The sequence below is a fragment of the Rhipicephalus microplus genome, chromosome X, assembly GCF_043290135.1.
Source record: "Rhipicephalus microplus isolate Deutch F79 chromosome X, USDA_Rmic, whole genome shotgun sequence".
Lineage (NCBI taxonomy): Eukaryota > Metazoa > Arthropoda > Arachnida > Ixodida > Ixodidae > Rhipicephalus > Rhipicephalus microplus.
This window is the reverse complement of record NC_134710.1, coordinates 272,233,842-272,250,892: the sequence shown is the minus strand read 5'-3', so window position 1 is coordinate 272,250,892 and position 17,051 is coordinate 272,233,842. Positions and strand designations below refer to the sequence as shown.

Sequence of the window (17,051 nt, the reverse complement as noted above, 5' to 3'; positions counted from 1 at the left end):
CCTTTACGCGCGGAAATTCGAAGTGGCACAACTGGGTGCTTATAGTTTTTGTAAGTAGTCGTATACCTTCTCAATCTCTAAGTTCCAGGTGACTAGTTTTTTTTTTGTTTGTTTGTTTTTCGTTTGTCGTGTAGCTGTATCTACTAGATGGCCCCGCCGCGGTGGTCTAGTGGCTAAGGTGCTCGGCTGCTGACCCGCAGGTCGCGGGTTCGAATCCCGGCTGCGGCGGCTGCATTTCCGATGGAGGCGGAAATGTTGTAGGCCCGAGTGCTCAGATTTGGGTGCACGTTAAAGAACCCCAGGTGGTTCCGGAGCCCTCCACTATGGCGTCTCTCATAATCAAATGGTGGTTTTGGGACGTTAAACCCCACATATCATCAATCAATCTACTAGATGTATTGAGATAATAAAAATAGAATTGTAATTGAAAGTTGTGCAACTGTCAATTTACTTGACCAAGCTTGGCTTAGAAGCAAAATATAAATGTGCATTCACCTCCCAGCTGGTGTCATCATGCCCATCCTGCACTGCATAAAGGCCAAACTTCATAAGCGCGAAAATGCACGCGACAAGCGACGCGACGTAGATCGGCTTCGCGCGATCAGTCGCTAGCGCAGGCAAACCTCATTCACGCGACGGCTTCGGCGAGCGAATTCCACTGTTGCTGGCATTAGGCCGTCTATTCGCACCAAAAAAACCGCGTAGTGAGCGGTATGCAATTTAAAAATAAGATATATTGTTGTGTAATGAAACGGAAAGTGTTTATTATTGCCTTGCAGCCCTTTTTATATGCACATGCATAATAAACATTGCGTTATTTCTTGTTGCACATACGTGACTCGGGCAGGGTCACGTGCACCTATGTAGTCATTGTCTTTTCCGGTATTTCGCTATTGGCTGCTTGAACCCAGCACTTCCGGGCGATGAGCGACGGTTTCCAAATCTGGAGAACCGAGCGATCGCGCAAAAACGAGCACGCGACACGTTGCGCGAACGCCCTGTTTTGTCGCTCATAGCGTCGCTGTCGCGTGCATTTTCGCGCTTATGAGGTTTGGCCCTAAAGCTTGACGCATTGGGGGACAAAAGCAACGCAGTGCTGTTTATATTGTGGCATGCCAGCATTATGTATTTGATAGATTAAGTCTTCAAAGTGAATGTTGCATTTTTAATGATAATTATGATTTCTGGGGTTTTCGCGCCAAAACCACGATCTGATCGAGGCACACCATAGTGGAGGGCTTCGGAAATTTTGACTATCTGGTGTTTTTTTTCGTGGGCTGACATCACACAGTACACAAGCCTGTAGCATTCTGCCCCAATTGAAATGCAACCGTCGTGGCAGAGTTGAGCCTGCAACATTGGGGTCTGCATTTGAGCACTGTGACCACTACGCCACTGTAGCGGACAATTCATTTTCATATTTTGTTGAACCATGTAACGTGTCGATAGTGTATCACATTCCAAAGTTTTCAACATATTATGTTAAAGGGTCTCTGAACCACATTCAATATTTTATATTTGTATTTCAAGTAAACATGCGCATAGAGTTCGGAATGCTGTTATTGTCAACAGTGCCAATTCTCGCAGCTATGTGTCCGGTGTAGACTCTTGCACAACTGCAACACTACAACTGAATTTTGGCCTCTCTTAGCTTTAGTGGTCCTTTAAAGTGCTCGTGTAGTCAACCACAATAGTTCACGGACCACACGGGCACTTGCTAAAATGCCTCTCCGTTCCACCTAGTGGTGCGCTACCCACTATCTACTGCATCGCTAGGCCAAAAATGCATTTTCATGTTGTTCACTCACAGATCTCTTGTCTACTGCTGTACAGCATATTGTTAAATCATTGTTCTCATGCATAGCAATAATCTGCTGTAGTACCATTACACTTTTGTCTCAATAGCAGAATCTCAGCAATCGTGTTGTTTCTTTAGTGATGTGCTCTTTGTTAGATATTAGTATGTAGAAAGGGTTGACACTGATAACAATTACATTATTATGCTGCTTGAAATGGAGAAAATACATGTAGTCATGGCTGCCGAAGAGCACCACATTGCGTTGAAATGAGAAATGTTGACAATATTCTTGCCCACTGAAAGAATAGACAAGCCATCGATTAAGGGATGGATGCACCTTGGGCACAGCGCTGCTGGGGAGCTATTGTCGCGGTGTCTGATCCTTAGACATGTCCAATTTGGCCTCCCCTGATTGGCTGTAGCACACCACCTGTTTCCAGTCTTTCTTCCGCAACATCATTTTGTCACCATGCAGCTTTCACTACTCTCGATACAAATTAGAATGACGGAATGCATTTCGCCACTAAAAATGATGCCCCCAGAGATTCCCTTTTGGACACACATCTCGGAGGCCATGCATAGGCTCTTATCACGTTGGCCTTTACATTAGATTTAACGCGGCCGCTTGCCTGACGCGCCTCAAAGGTCCGCACACATTCCTGCATCGCTCTTCAAACGTCTCAACATATTCATACGCACGGTCAGACTTGTCAAGTTTGTTTAAGAGTTCTGTTACTCTACATTTCATCCACTTAGTTTCCTTTTATGCTGGGAATGTGTTGGCATGTTCGGTGCGCTGACGTGGTCAAGCGCACCACGACATCACGAATCACAGTTTTTTGTGTGTGTGTGTGACTGAAAACGCTCCAGCGAATCGGACACCGCGAGAATAGCTCCCCTGGTTATCACCTCGGGCATAGTGGAAATGTGGCTAGGAAACTGTTGGCCATGTGCTTCGTAAACTGTTGCAAATTACTGTACTTTAATCTATGCGCACATTAAAGAAGCTTAGGTGGTTGAAGTTAGTTTGTAGCTGCCCAGTATTTGTAAATGCCTGGCACACCTTTATATATGCCGTACAACTAATATGGAGTGCTCCATATTTGCCTGATGAATTCGATTAGGCAGCCTTGGCTATGATAAATTAGTGTCAGGAAGCTTGCAATCATAATAAAAAAAAAATAATGGGTTGTTAACCATCAGAGGTGATTGTCAAAGTCGAAAACATCTTGTGTGGCCATGAAAATGCATGACAATAAGAGGTCACACAGACTGCATATAACTTGGATTGGTTCTCAATAAAATGGTTTATGAAGCATTGAAGTGGACCTTTCATAAATGCTCTTGTGGAGCACATTTCTATGGTAGTGTGACATCTGTTTTCTCAAATGTCATGGTGGCATCATGACTACTGTTTGTTACAGTCCATGCTCTCTCTCCTCACATTGTTTGGCAACACAGCTGCAACATTCTGCTTAAGGCACTGCACTGTTTTCTCACTTTGACTTCTTGGCACTTTAAAATTCGCATGGGCACTGTCATTTAAATTGCTTGACATTTTTTTTTTACATAATCTAGTGATGTCCTGTTTTTTGATGCTTCAGAAGGAAACGGAGAGACATGATTTTCAGTTGTGCTCACCAGGGTGTTAGAACAAAATTTTTGAAAATTTCGGTTTTAGTTGCATTCCACTGCAAATAGTTCTGTTCTTCTTCAGGAACAAAAAAAAAATTGACAGTCTTGCCGCAAGGGTGCCAAAACTGCCACTTCTTTTTTGCGATAAATGCGATAGCGATAAATTGGAATGTCACATGAAGATCGACGAGCAGCTTGATACTTATAGCTTCCCACTGAAGCACAAAGAAAGACCCTCAGGTATACACAGGACAAGCATGATCTAACAACTATCACAGTTGTTACGCCTTTGTGTTTGAGCAGTTCACTGCAAGGGACAGAACTCTACAATCTTAGATACTTCTTTTTTTAAAGTGCGGAATGACCCCTCTGAATCTCCTGCCATGCAGTGGCATCTGACGCAACGTGTGCATGGTATTTTTTTTTGTGCACGTCTCAAAGGGAGTGTTTAAATTGAACGAAAATGTAGCAGTGTTGCATTATAGGAAACATGCTCAAGCTACTGTGAGATCTGCATACCAGAAGTGGTAAATGGTGTCTATAAATAGCTTGCTGTTATGCCGGTTCATACATGGTGTGTGGCTGATGGTCCAACGCAGCACATTGCAAAGCCAGGGATTGTTAATTTGAATTCCAAGTTGGGTGCCTTGAAATTTTTGTAGTTTATTTTTTTGCGCATATGTGTATGTATGTGTGCATGTATGTGTATATATATATATATATATATATATATATATATATATGTCTCAATATCCTGTCAATTTTCGACCATCTCCAATCATGCTGAAAAAAATCGAGCAGGAATAGACCATTTTCACAAATAGGCTGCCATTTTTTCCACCGCAGCGCTGTCTAGCGTCTGCGATGTTGTTTCGCCGCCACGATGGTGTGTGGGGATCTGCAGTAGGCTATGCAGCGTTAGCTCTCAGTACACAGGGTACTGCTGTTCTTCGTGGTACACGGTAAAAACACAGCAGTGCTTCGCAAGTGCAAAGGCACTAGGAAGTAATTGCTAAACTTTCAGCTTCGATATGGCAGGAACAGAAAGCGGCAGCGACCTACGATACTTTCCCGCGGCGGTGTTGACGATTGACAGGAGGCGAGTAGAATTGCAATGCATTCCTTAAGCAGCCCGTGCAAATGGGTAATTGGTTAGTATGTTTTGTTTTAGCTGGCTTTGTGGTGGTTCTGGGAGTATTTACTAGTATTAAATTTTCAAACAACTGTTGGAGGTAACAGGTGAAACATAAATGGAGACGGACGAATATGTATGTCATTGTCCAGCTGCAGTATAAGTGCGCGCATCGGTCTTTACAATGACTCTCGAGTTTCTTTGCTGTGATTTTTTAAGTTCAATGTAACTCTATAATCACTAGATCATCTGGTTCAGTTCAGAATGTCGCATCACAAAGTTTATGTAACAAATAAAGCACAAACATAGATGAATGTGTTGATTTGTGTCGTTATCATAGTAAAAAGGTTGCGTTGCACAGAATAACAAACGGATCTACAACGAATAATCTCAAACTTCCTCGTAGAAACAATACAAGAGAAAATGAAAATAAATGTCTTGCACATCTGAAAGCACGGCATGACGTAAGTTCACTTCGGTGCGGGCAGCCACCACTGGCAATACATCGAAAGTGCACCCGTTTTCGGCAACTTTGTTGCTTTTTTTTTTAAGGAAACGTCACGATGAGCTCACTCACGACACTCAGGCTGCTGCTACTGCTGAAAAAAAAAAGTGATCTGATCCTTATAAAACTGCCCCAGTTATTGTTGCAAAACCGACAAGTCAATAACTGACGTGCCGTCAAAAAAATGCTAAAGGCACATTCCAGCCAAAGAACACTTATGTCATGTGGGCCTTTCTGCCATGCAGTTTGGAAAGTGCTCATTCGATAACCTTGATATTGCATGCGGTTAGATTTTGGTAGCTGCAGGCATTGTAACTCATGTGCTGTTGCATAGAAAGGGGGGATGTTGATGTTACAGCAGAGGAATTCTGGACAAAACATTTTCTGTATTAGCCGTCAGCTTTGACATTGCTTCTTTTTACTGCCGATGGTGAAGTGTACCAGCACCTCACCAAAATCACAAACTGGTGTAATGAAGAAATGAGCACAAGGACAGACAACATATGTACTAAAGTATTTGTTGCAGAATGAGGTCTGTGACCTAAGTAAAGTCATTTCAAGGGGAGGTGCACCTCTCATGTCTCTGCTGCCAGCCTTTTGTGCTTTTGATAGTTGTTCCTGCTGTGCCAAACACAGTGCCCCGGTAGCCTGTCGACCTGTTCTCGTCCGATATTTCGATTTCCAGCAGTACAACTGCTTTAGTGCATCAAAAAAAAAGAAAAACAAACACTTTGACCTTTCACGCGCCGAGCATGCAAAACGCAGCAATCTCCACACATCACTGGTGGTGGCAGAATGGCCGGTGGAGAGAGAAGGATGAAAATGCACCGGTTTGAGGCTATGCTCCTTCTTTTCATGAAAACGGTCTATATGTGAATGTGAGAAGTACTTATTAAGGCGCTCTATTTTGCGAAAAAAAAATTCGTTGCCCAGAGAGTGCTTCAAACTTTTGGCACCCAAGTGAAACTGTGTCATGCCAGCTAATATATGTAATAATACTGCTTTAGTAGTTAATGTGAAAATTTTTTTTATAGTTTATTCATTTTTTATAGTTTATTAATATGCACAAAGAAATATTGGACCGCGAAGTTGTCCCGCCTAACTACGTGATTGTTCGCAAAGATACAGCACAGAGGTGGGGGCGTTGCCATTGTTTTACGACAAGGCATAAGCTTTTCAGTCATGCCAGATGTTCCGGACGTCGTAGCGGTATGGTGTAGGGTTTCCCTAAATGGTGTCACCATATCTATTGGTGCGGTATACAGACCCCCGCAAGCGCAATTGGCTATCTGGAATCTTTATGGCGCTGTTATCATGGCCGGTGACTTCAATCTGCCCGATGTAAATTGGGAACGTCTGAGTACAGGAACAGCTAGGAACGACCTTTTAAGCGATTATCTTTTGTCATTTAATCTCACACAACTTGTTCCCACGCCAACCCGTGAATAATGGTAGTCTAGTCCTTTACTAGATCTTATCTTTGTCAGTGATCATTTCCCATCAACGGATATTTTTAACGGAAACCCTGGAGGGGTTATCTGATCACAAAATAGTTTCATGCAGCCTGCCTGTACAATGCCCCGCTCGCATGCGAGGGCCGGTTAAGTCTGTCCCGGCGTTTCACAAAGCCGATGACGCTGCAGTTATGACGTATTTAGAGCATGAATTTGACGACTTTCTTGATATATGTGCTGTTGAGTCCTTGGTGATTGACGTAATTTAGGCTAAATTTAAAGCTGTTATGACTCATTGTATGACCAAATATGTTCCGCAGGTTGCAAAAGTCACAAAAAAACACAATCCTTGGATCACACGTGACATCATTCATACTAAACGTAAAATAAATAGACTAAGAAAATCAAATCAGCCCAGTAGACAAACAAATCAAGCCCAGTAGACGGGTTCCAAGAAAAAATCGCTTGCTTGTGTCGGTCATTGAGGGTAAAAATCCGTAGTGCCAAAGTGAACTTCTGCAGCACAACACTAAGTAAGTTTATAAGAGAGTCGCCCCAGAAGTTCTGGCAATATCTTGGTTCAAAAAACAACCTCCCTACTGTTGTTTCAGTGGAGCAGGAATTATTGAAAGCTAACTCATTTAACACTTTCTTCTAGTCTGTCTTCACAGCTGACAATGGTAAGCATACGCCGCTTCTGTTTCGGGATAAAAACTTAAGTGCTTTAGGCTTGCCTCAATTGCCTGAGCCGGGTTTGCTATCACTTTTATTGAACATTCATCGGAAAAAAGATAGTAGACCCGACGGGATTCCCAATGCGTTTTTAAAGCGTTACGCTGAATCTGTGTGTAAATACCTTTTCTTATATTTTCCAAATCGTTCAAGAATTGCCAGGTTCCATTGGAATGAAAAATCGCAAAAATTCTTCCCATTCACAAAAGTGGTGACTCGTCTGGTCCATCTAATTACAGACCAATTTCTATTACGTGTACTTCCTGCAAAATGCTTGAGCATATTATTCTAACGTCCCTTACCGAATACGTGGAAGAAAATGCTATTCTCCATTCCAATCAACATGGTTTTCGTCGCGGACTATCTACTGTCACACAGCTCGTTGAGACCTTGCCAGTGGCGTTAACGATCAATCGCAGATTGATGTAGTTTTTTTAGATTTGTCGAAAGCTTTTGACCGCGTTTCTCATCCCAAACTGATCCAAAAGCTAACCAGTATACTGGGAAACGGACCTATGACCAAGTGGATTGAAAACTATTTGACCGACCGCTACCAATTTGTTCAATATGGTGCACATGTGTCTGACACGGTTCCAGTATTATCGGGAGTGCCCCAGGGTTCTGTTTTAGGCCCCATGTTGTTTCTTCTTTTTATTAATGACGTTGCTGACGTAGCCGATGTAAAAATCAGATTGTTCACAGATGATTGTATCCTGTACCAGCGAATAGACAGCTACCAGAATCATTTAAAACTAGATATTTCGCTAAAAATGGTCAAAACCTGGTGTCGAGAGTGGCAAAAAGAAATAAATACGAAGAAAACTGTCGCCATGTCATTAACAAAGAAATAAACGACGGCAAATTTTTCGTATTCTCTGGGAAATGTCCCACTTCGCAACGTCGCTGCCTGCAAATATCTAGGCATCTTGATATCGTCTGACTTAAATTGGACTGCGCATGTCGAACATATTACAAAGAAGGCACTCGGCAGGTTATTTTTTCTTGAGCGAACCCTTCGTCATTCGACACCCCAAACAAAACTTTTAGTGTATACCATGCTTCTCCTCCCAATCCTCGAATATGCGAGTGTGGCCTGGTTCTCCTTCACAAACAAACATGTAGCCTCGCTTGAAAGAATACAACCTAAAGCAGTCCGTTTTATTTATAACCGTTATAGGCGTACTAACTCGCCTACTGCTCTTTTGATAAGAGCAGATCTGCCCACCCTGGCGAGCCGCGCCAAGCTTCATAGTCTGAGATTTTTGTATCTGGTTCTACACAACTCTTTAAAAATAAATCCGGCTAATTATGTTAAGTTTAACTGTAAGCGCCAAACACGAAATAAGCATTTTCACCCACTTGATGAGTATCCCTTCATGAGCAAGGTTTTTGGCCACTCTTTTTTTCCCCGAGCCATACGCGCTTGGAATGCCCTGCACCCCACCGTGTTGACACAGCCGACAGTTGATAAATTTGTTAATCGAGCAAGTGAAAGTGTGCTGACTTTTATTTAGCCGTGATTTCCTGAATCGATGATGTCGCAAGTTTTTCTGTACAATTACGTTTTGCATTTGTTTTTTGCTTGCCCCAGCAATTCATCTGATGTTTATATTCATAAAGACTCTTTGCCTACCACTATGGCAAATTTTGCACTATGTTTGAGATATTTTCTATAAATTTCTAGTGCTTGCAACATATATTTTTAGTCTGTGTATTGCTTGTTTTTACAATGAACAATATGACAGCACTCCTGTAATAATCCCATCACGGGATTGACAGTATTCTGAATAATAATAATTTGTGTTCTGATTTACTTTCTTTATTGCTTTGGCAAAAATTTTCAATATGCGGTACGTTTACCGTTTCTTTATTAAAAGCACAAATTTTTCTCTGGTAATATTTTTACGATTTCTACTTTATATGTTTCTATATTGAATGATTAAAATACTTCAGGAGCAAGTGAAGCAAAGTATTGCCAAAATATTGTGGCAAATTGGGAAAAATGGCATGTTGACTCATATTGCGGCTTAATTTTTCTTAATGTAGTGGTAAAAGCAAAAATGTGGCTTTTATATTGTTGCGTAATATAGTTTGTTAGTAAGATAAGCAGAAAGTTTCAAAAGAGTAGATTTTGTAATAAGAGAAAAAAAAAATTTCCCAGCTGAAGAGTCACAAGGTGGTACGAAGCATGCCTTTGCTTTGCCTTCACTGCATAGCAAGTCAGCTCGAGGTTCCAGCGGGGGCTTTTCAGCAGCAAATGGTGCATGTCACACAACTCCTTACCACTTGTTTTAGTAACGCTGCTGTATAGAATGTCAAAATGGGGCATTCGTGCTTTCTTTATGGAACAGTATCTTCCCCCTTGGATCATGTAAGGGCACGTTATATTGAACCGCTTCTTAGTCCCTAGGGGCAGAATTATAATGAAGGTGATGGCCTGTAATACAGTATAGAGGCACTGTGTTTGACTTTTGATAAATGATAATTAATGACATAATTAAAGTATATTTCATCTAAGCTATTTTAAGATGTTTCAGGTATAGGCCGATGCGTGAGCACTTACCACTGGTCAGCACATATTGGTAAGCACGTGAACAATTACCACAAGTGTGCCCTCAAATAGAAAAAATTAGAAAGACAAAGAAAATTAAACTGAAAAATATTGTGTCAGTACTCCTTTAAAAGTGCCTGCTTATAAATTGCAACATTTCTTTTAAAATGTTTTATTAGTGGATCTAAACTTATCTATGATATAACATATACTAGCACATTTGAATTGACCTTCAGCTGAATCAGTGTAAATACAATGAAGTAAATAGTTGGTGGGAGGGTAATTGTGAATTTACGGGTTCATTTGATGGAGAACGCAAGTCATTGGCATATGAATAAGCCTGGAATTTCACAAAACTTACAATGATAAAAGTAATGACATTGTTGTCTAACAGCACCCGTACACTTTATTTCTTAAAAAATGTTTTGTTGGCTACACAGTACATTTTTCGCACCTTTATCCAGGAAAGCAATGAGCTCGAGGAAACAGCATGAGGAACACTTGGTGAGACGAGGGATCCATGACAGAAGGAGTAGTCATCATGATGCTGACTTAACCAATCCTTATGATGAAGCTGAAGACCAGACAGACAGGGCTGAGAATGTGTCTACCGATGAGGAGCCACTGAAGCAGGAGTCAGATGTAAGTGTCTCCATCTACTTAGTAATCAGACCGAGACATGATACCAGGGCAATATCAAAGCTTAAAGGAATGTGAAGTTGCCCCGCCGTGGTGGTCTAGTGGCTAAGGTACTCGGCTGCTGACCCGCAGGACGCGGGTTCGAATCCCGGCTGCGGCGGCTGCATTTCCGATGGAGGCGGAAATGTTGTAGGCCCGTGTGCTCAGATTTGGGTGCACGTTAAAGACCCCCAGGTGGTCAAAATTTCCGGAGCCCTCCACTACGGCGTCTCTCATAATCATATGGTGGTTTTGGGACGTTAAACCCCACATATCAATCAAAGGAATGTAAAGTTGTCAAACAGTGAACATTACTGGAACCGATGCTAACAAGGGGATTTTCTTTCATGAGATCATTATTTTATTAATTTACCGTAAAAGTTTGTGTTGCATTGGGTGATATTGAGACCAGTTCGGTACGTTAATAAATATATATGTGTACAAGTAAGCTCTGTTACCAAAATGGTTTTGTTAGAAAATGTAGGTGTTTTGTTAACAATAAAATCTATAAATTCAGAAACTTAGGGTCCTGCATAAAGGATGGAATGATGTGTGGTATGTTGATATGTGATTATTTAGAAATTGCAATTGTGTCTTGGTGAGTGTGGTTTTGTTGGGCACAGTGGTCTACCTGGTTTTTGTGCAGTAAGCATTTGGTCTACAGAATGGAATGGAATGAAAAAACTTTATTTGTCTGCAGAGTCCTTATGGTTTTTTGGTAAAAAATTTAAATGGCCTGCCTTTTTTATTAATAAGCACCTAAAAGTAGTATTAAGAATGCATCTTTGAATTTACTGTCCAAAGTAAACAACGGACAAGTATTTAGACAACGTGACTCTGGACTCACAACTGAGCACTTTGTTACACGTGTTAGAGTTAATGTGCAAACAGACATAGCAGATGCCAGAGTAGCAGGGTGGATCTGGATGACATGGCACTGAATAATTCAACTTCCCTGGTATCAAAGATAGAAGCTTATTTACTCATAAGGCAGAATTTCACACATATCTGTAATTTTTTAATGGTTTTTAATGTGATATCATTAAAGGGACACTACAGAGAAATATTGATTGGATTTAGATTGATAAACTGCACTATAAGAACTCTGAAACCATAAGTTCGACTGTCATAAGTTTGTTATTAGCAGAGCGAATCAAGGTTGAAGATTAATTTTTGAATTTGGTGCCGAAAGCTCCGCTGTCACAAACGAGCGCCCAACAAAGCGCGCGCCTCCGAATTGTAGCTGCTACGAGAAATAGAGGTGCCAGACAGACGCGGCCGAGCTGCAGCAAAGAAGAAAACATGTATCAAAAAAGGCACTGCACGCATGCCTTCTCTCCCCCACCTCAAAAGTGTTGCGATACGCAGACCAACCTCCTTGCATCTGTCGCCGAGCAATGTCTGGAAAAATCTCGAAGGAAAGGGGTGTGGGGATGCAGAGCTGTCACCTTACGAGAGAAATCCCACCCTTTCCAGAGTGCACCGAAGAAATGACTAGAAACGTCTCGGTTCTTCTTCAGCTTTGGCTGTGCAAGGTGCTGAAGAACTTTCTGGAACCCAACGCGAAGGTATTTAATCGAGAAGCGGAGAGTGGTGATCAGGAGAAGGAAGTTTGCGCCAGTGTGCGTAAAGTTGTCCTGCCGTTGGGCGAGGGCTTTTGTCGTCAGTGACAAAGCAGGCGATGAGGAGGGTTTCCACCTGAAGGATGAAGGCTTGTGCTACAAGCAGAAGAACAGTGTGTCCACCGCCAGCGATCAAAGACGCATCCTGCAATCGCAGCGAGTGGAAAGCCGACGTGTTTTCAGCGAAGAAGTTTGGCGCTTGGAGTGCGGACATTTGAAGATGCGAGGTTTGCTGGAAGAGAAACATCGGGAGCAGCGGGTCGATAACAGCGCTGGATTTTGAGTGAGTGATTCCTGGAAAGGTATCATTCAAACTTTGTTTCTAAGAACTTTGGACTGAGAAAGTTTACGAACTCTTTAGGCTTTAAGTGTCTTGGTTGTTTGATGCATCTGATTGCATTGTAGCATGTATTGTTGTTTGTGTCCTTTGTTTTGAGTGTAGCTAATTGTATTGTGTAGTCCGTCGTTTGATTGGTGACATATTGTACTGAACTATTGCCGAGTGTGCATATTTGTGTATCATTTGATCTGCCATACTTTAGAATATATTTTTGTTTTGTTTATCATTTCTCAGCTTTGACTCGTCCTTTGGACCACAGCCGGCATCTGCTGGCATGCCAAATAGGACCACATCTAAACTGTCAGTGCTTTTGTGGTGCAGTTCGGAGGGCTGACACGTCGGCCCTTGAAATCGGCCCGGCGATTTCTCCCCTAATTAAGGGGACTAGTGACATCTGCATGTGACGTTACTAATTTCAAAATTTTTTTTTTCATATTTTTGGGAAATCGGCTCGATTTTACCAATACCTTGTTTGCTAGTTCTATGAAACCTACAGATCACGAGGTACTACTTAATGTTTATCAGTAGAAGCTACGTAGTACCCAGTAGATGCCTTAAAAATTTACTATACGTCAAGGTGTTCGGTGCGGGAATGTTATGGTGGCGTCTACACCCACATTTTCTTTTCAAGTGTTTTCTTGCTTGCTAAGCGTCATGTTGCAGTAAGAATGTGAATTATGTCATATGTGAATTATGCTGTACCAACTCGCCCAAGCAATGACTTTAGCAGTAAGAGTGTTGTTTTCAGGATTGTGAAATTTTACTTTACTAATACGGGAAAAAAATGTTTTGCTCTTTAGTGGCCTTTTAAAGAGCTCATTTCGCTGAAATGCTGATGTTGGCAGTGTTTTTAGTTCTGAGTGAAAAAGCAGCACTCTCTGAATGAAAATTTGCAGTGCGTCTAATTGAAGAAATAATTAAAAACCTTTCGGGGTTCTAGTTAAACCGAAAATTCTAACCTGTGAACCCTCTTTCCGTGGTGCGATACGTTTAGCCGCTTGCCCTCTAAACGTACATCTTCTAATGGCGAGCTATTTATATACACCAAGTAGTGTTGGTGGTACGCACATTGCAGAGGTTTCCCAACAGCTTGGCCTATCACCTGTGAGGTAACGCAAAGGGCTTACGGTCCACTTTTGAACAGCGTTGCCCCGTTGTGTGGCCATGCTTTCTTCGCACCAAATGCATGAATATTGAAGCCAGTGGGTGTCCACACTTTGGCTTTCCTTGCTGCACAATTTTGGTCTTCTTTACCAAGAAGTGAAGCAAAGCTAGCGATTGGGCAGGCAATACTAACACAGTCTGATTACGCTAACATGTTCCACACTTAAAAGCAAAGTAAACTACAAAAATGACAAAACATCAAAATTGGAAAAAGCAGAGCAGCAGGAACAGAGCAGAGACGTGGTCTGCTCTGCTTTTTCCGATTTCGACGTTTTGTGGCTTTTGTAGTTTACTAAGTATGTACTAACTTGCCCAACAAGCAACTATTTTGAAAGCAAAGCTCAAGCATCCTCCAAGATTTTCAGTTTTTTTATTGTAGAACAAAAGTTAAATGTGTATAAGGAAGCGAAATCAAAATAGCGAAATTTACTGTTTGTGGCTAGATTTAAGCTTGTGGAATTCGTAATAGCAGCATAGTGCTCTTTGAGCTGAATGCTAGGACAGCATGGGCTTTCAAGTTGGACCACTTGTTCTCAGTGGAATTTTTTTCATAAAAGTTTATAGGGGCATAGACGGTATCTTGGCAGAGTCGGCAGAATAAGTTTTTAGATTAGTTGACGATTACTTGATCATGTACATGTTCGAGACATAGAGGAGAATGTTTAACACAGTCTAGACAAAGCAGGCATTATTTATACCCTGTTTAATAATGGGGATGTGAATTTGAGTTTTACTTGGGAGTTGCCAGAAAATGACAAAATACTGTCTCCATTTAAAACTAAGCTCCTGCACTTAAAGCATATGCTGTTAATGCAATTATAAAGTGGCCAAGCCAATTTTAAGTTATATTCTGTGACTCTCTAAGTTTGCAAATAGAGGCATCACGACATTGCATTAATGTTCTGCATTGAAGTCCTGGCAAAATCTTGCTGGCTCTAGTTTTTTGCAGTAGCTGAACAATCTAGATCTTGGCTTTCCAAAATGCAGTCATACCATTTTAGTCTGTGTAATCTTAGTAGAAAGAAAATTAAGAAAGCCAGGTCACTTCCACAGACAGAAAATAAGCCTGGGGCAGTTGCTTGTGTACATTGGGAAAATCATGCAGAAAAGCTTACTTAAATTGACCAGCAGTCACAGGGAACACAATATTTGGCCCTTCAATTACACACGGACTCAATATATAAATATGAGTGTTAGTATGATAGCTTGTGTCAAAAAAAAAAAAAATCCACTGGGCACTCACATAGGGCTCTCTATGATATTTCTGCATCCCTGAGAAACGGTAAGCATTACAACAAAAGTTATGTTAACCTTAGGCATATGTATGAGATTATTCAATAACCTAAACTTATGGTAATTTGATAGGGGTATGCCAATTTTGGAGTTTTGAGCTCTGACCAAGTAATGCCTAATTGTATAATTGGATTTCACTTTCGAATAGCTACTGTCCAAAGTGTCAAGTAATTTGATACTATGAAAATCTAAGATACGACAAAGGCTAATGGTGAAACTTGGTTAGGGTGCGGTGGGTAAACCTAACGGTGGGGTGGCTTAACCTAACATCGTTATAGTAAGCCTTTTATTAAAACATTCGCCGATATCCTGGTTCGAGAGCCAACACAAGTTTATTTTAAAAGAGATTATGTCATTTATTTTCTTCATGAAAAATAAAAAAAAAAAACACATGAGAAAACTGCCAAGCCCATCACAGGCTTGGTTCTTAAATGAAGGCCTGAGCTTCTTGTGTAGTTCAGTTGCGTATGCTGCAAGCGCCGCAAAATATCTTGACTTTGGCCCATGAAACCCTTGGTGATTGGCTTCACATGAGAAAATTTGTTCACGCTATGCAGTCTTTACTGCCGCACTGCACCACTCCCATTATTCTGGCACATAGTTTAAATGCTGCCATGAATAGAAGGAAGGAAGTAACAAAAGGGAGAAAGGCAGGAAGATTAACCTGAAAGACATCCAGTTAGCTACCCTACACTGGGGGATTAGGGAAGGGGACAAGGAAGATGAGAAAAAGGGAAGAGAAGGAAAAGGGAAAGAGAGAGACTGACAGTAAACTCACTGCAGCATGTAGAACTCCACCCCAAGTCAGAGGCGTTCACATAAACTCGTCTTCCTCAAGAAACACTATAGAGCTTTCACTGCCTTGTGGCCTGTTGAGGGATGTGGATGGTGGCATTTTCGATAGAGGTGGAAATGTTGTAGGCCTGTGTGCTCAGATTTGGGTGCACGTTAAAAAACCCCAGGTGGTCGAAATTTCCGGAGCCCCCCACTATGGCATCTCTCATAATCATATGGTGGTTTTGGGACGTTAAACCTCACATATTATCATCATGTGGACGGTGCTGTAATACTAGCACCTGAACAGAAAGAGGCCGATCATCCAGTCGCTGCAATGCATTGGCAAGTACTTGTCTCTGTGTAGCAAATCAAGGACAGTGGCACAGCAGGTGTTCGATATTTTCATTGGTGCCACAAACATCGCATGCTGCACTGTCAGTCATTCCGATTAACGTTGTATAAGCTTTCATGAAAGCAATTCCCAGCCAAAGGCGATAGAGAAGTGAAGCCTCACGTCGATGTAGGCAGGGTGGAGGCTGGACTTGTAGTGAAGGGTCAAGTTCATGTAATCTTGTACGTAGTATGCTCCACTCAGTCAGTGTGAGACTGCGGGCCAGCCCACGAATCTGCCTCGCAGCCTTCGCTCTTGAAAGCGGAATCATCGGCACGCTGTTCGCTTCTTGATGTGACGTGCGAGCAGCATGATTGCAGAATCATTTCGGCTGATACCACAATGCCCAGGTAACCACTGAAAGACGATGTCGTGGCCTTTTTGTAATAAGAGGTGGTGAAGTTTCATGGTTTCATAGGTCAAATGGTCGTGGTATCGCCGTCAGAGAACTGTCCGCTGGCATTGCAGCGCTGGTTTTGAGTTGAAAACACAGCCCATTTACTTGGTCTTTTTTCAGAATGTATGAGTTCCAGTGTGCTACGCAGAGCCTCAAGTACTGCGGCCGTGGACCTAGTTGCGTGCGAAGTTTTAAAACACAGAGTTACCCCTTGTGAAGGTATAACCACTGCTCCACCTGAACTGGACGATGTAGTCGAGCCGTATGTGTATATGTGCACATGATTACTGTAGTTCTGGTCCAGTAGAAATAGACTCACTTGTTTTAGGGCATGTGTCGATAGGTTTGATTTTCTCTGCATTCCTAGGATCATTAAGTAAACTCACGGCCGGCTCAAGCACCAAGGAAGAAGCAGTGCCTTTGATGCAGGTGCGTACGCATCAGTAAATATTTAGCGGTGCTTGCAGACAGTGGCACCGTATGTTGTGCAGGGCCTTTCAGCAGCGAGGATTGCCAGGTGGTGGGAAGGGGTCCTGGCATAATGTCTGAGGGGCATGCGCATTGTCTCTCTAATAATATGAG

The 17,051-nt window shown here is 42.0% G+C and overlaps 1 protein-coding gene across 6 annotated transcripts in view; it reads left to right on the top strand.

The window, feature by feature from the left end:
* The window catches only part of LOC119161498 (torsin-1A-interacting protein 1), a 51,190-nt gene that overhangs the window by 612 nt on the left and 33,527 nt on the right, over window positions 1–17,051 (top strand). For 4 of the 6 annotated variants that reach the window (XM_075879145.1, XM_037414010.2, XM_037414007.2 and 1 more), the window contains exon 2: window positions 10,272–10,449. In XM_075879145.1, coding sequence (XP_075735260.1) covers window positions 10,279–10,449 — 171 coding nt within the window. In that variant the 5' untranslated portion in view covers window positions 10,272–10,278. Of the gene's footprint in view, window positions 1–9,788; window positions 9,839–10,271; window positions 10,450–16,836; window positions 16,899–17,051 lie in introns of those variants that run through there. The other 2 variants (XM_037414008.2, XM_037414011.2) reach the window with 2 other exon arrangements.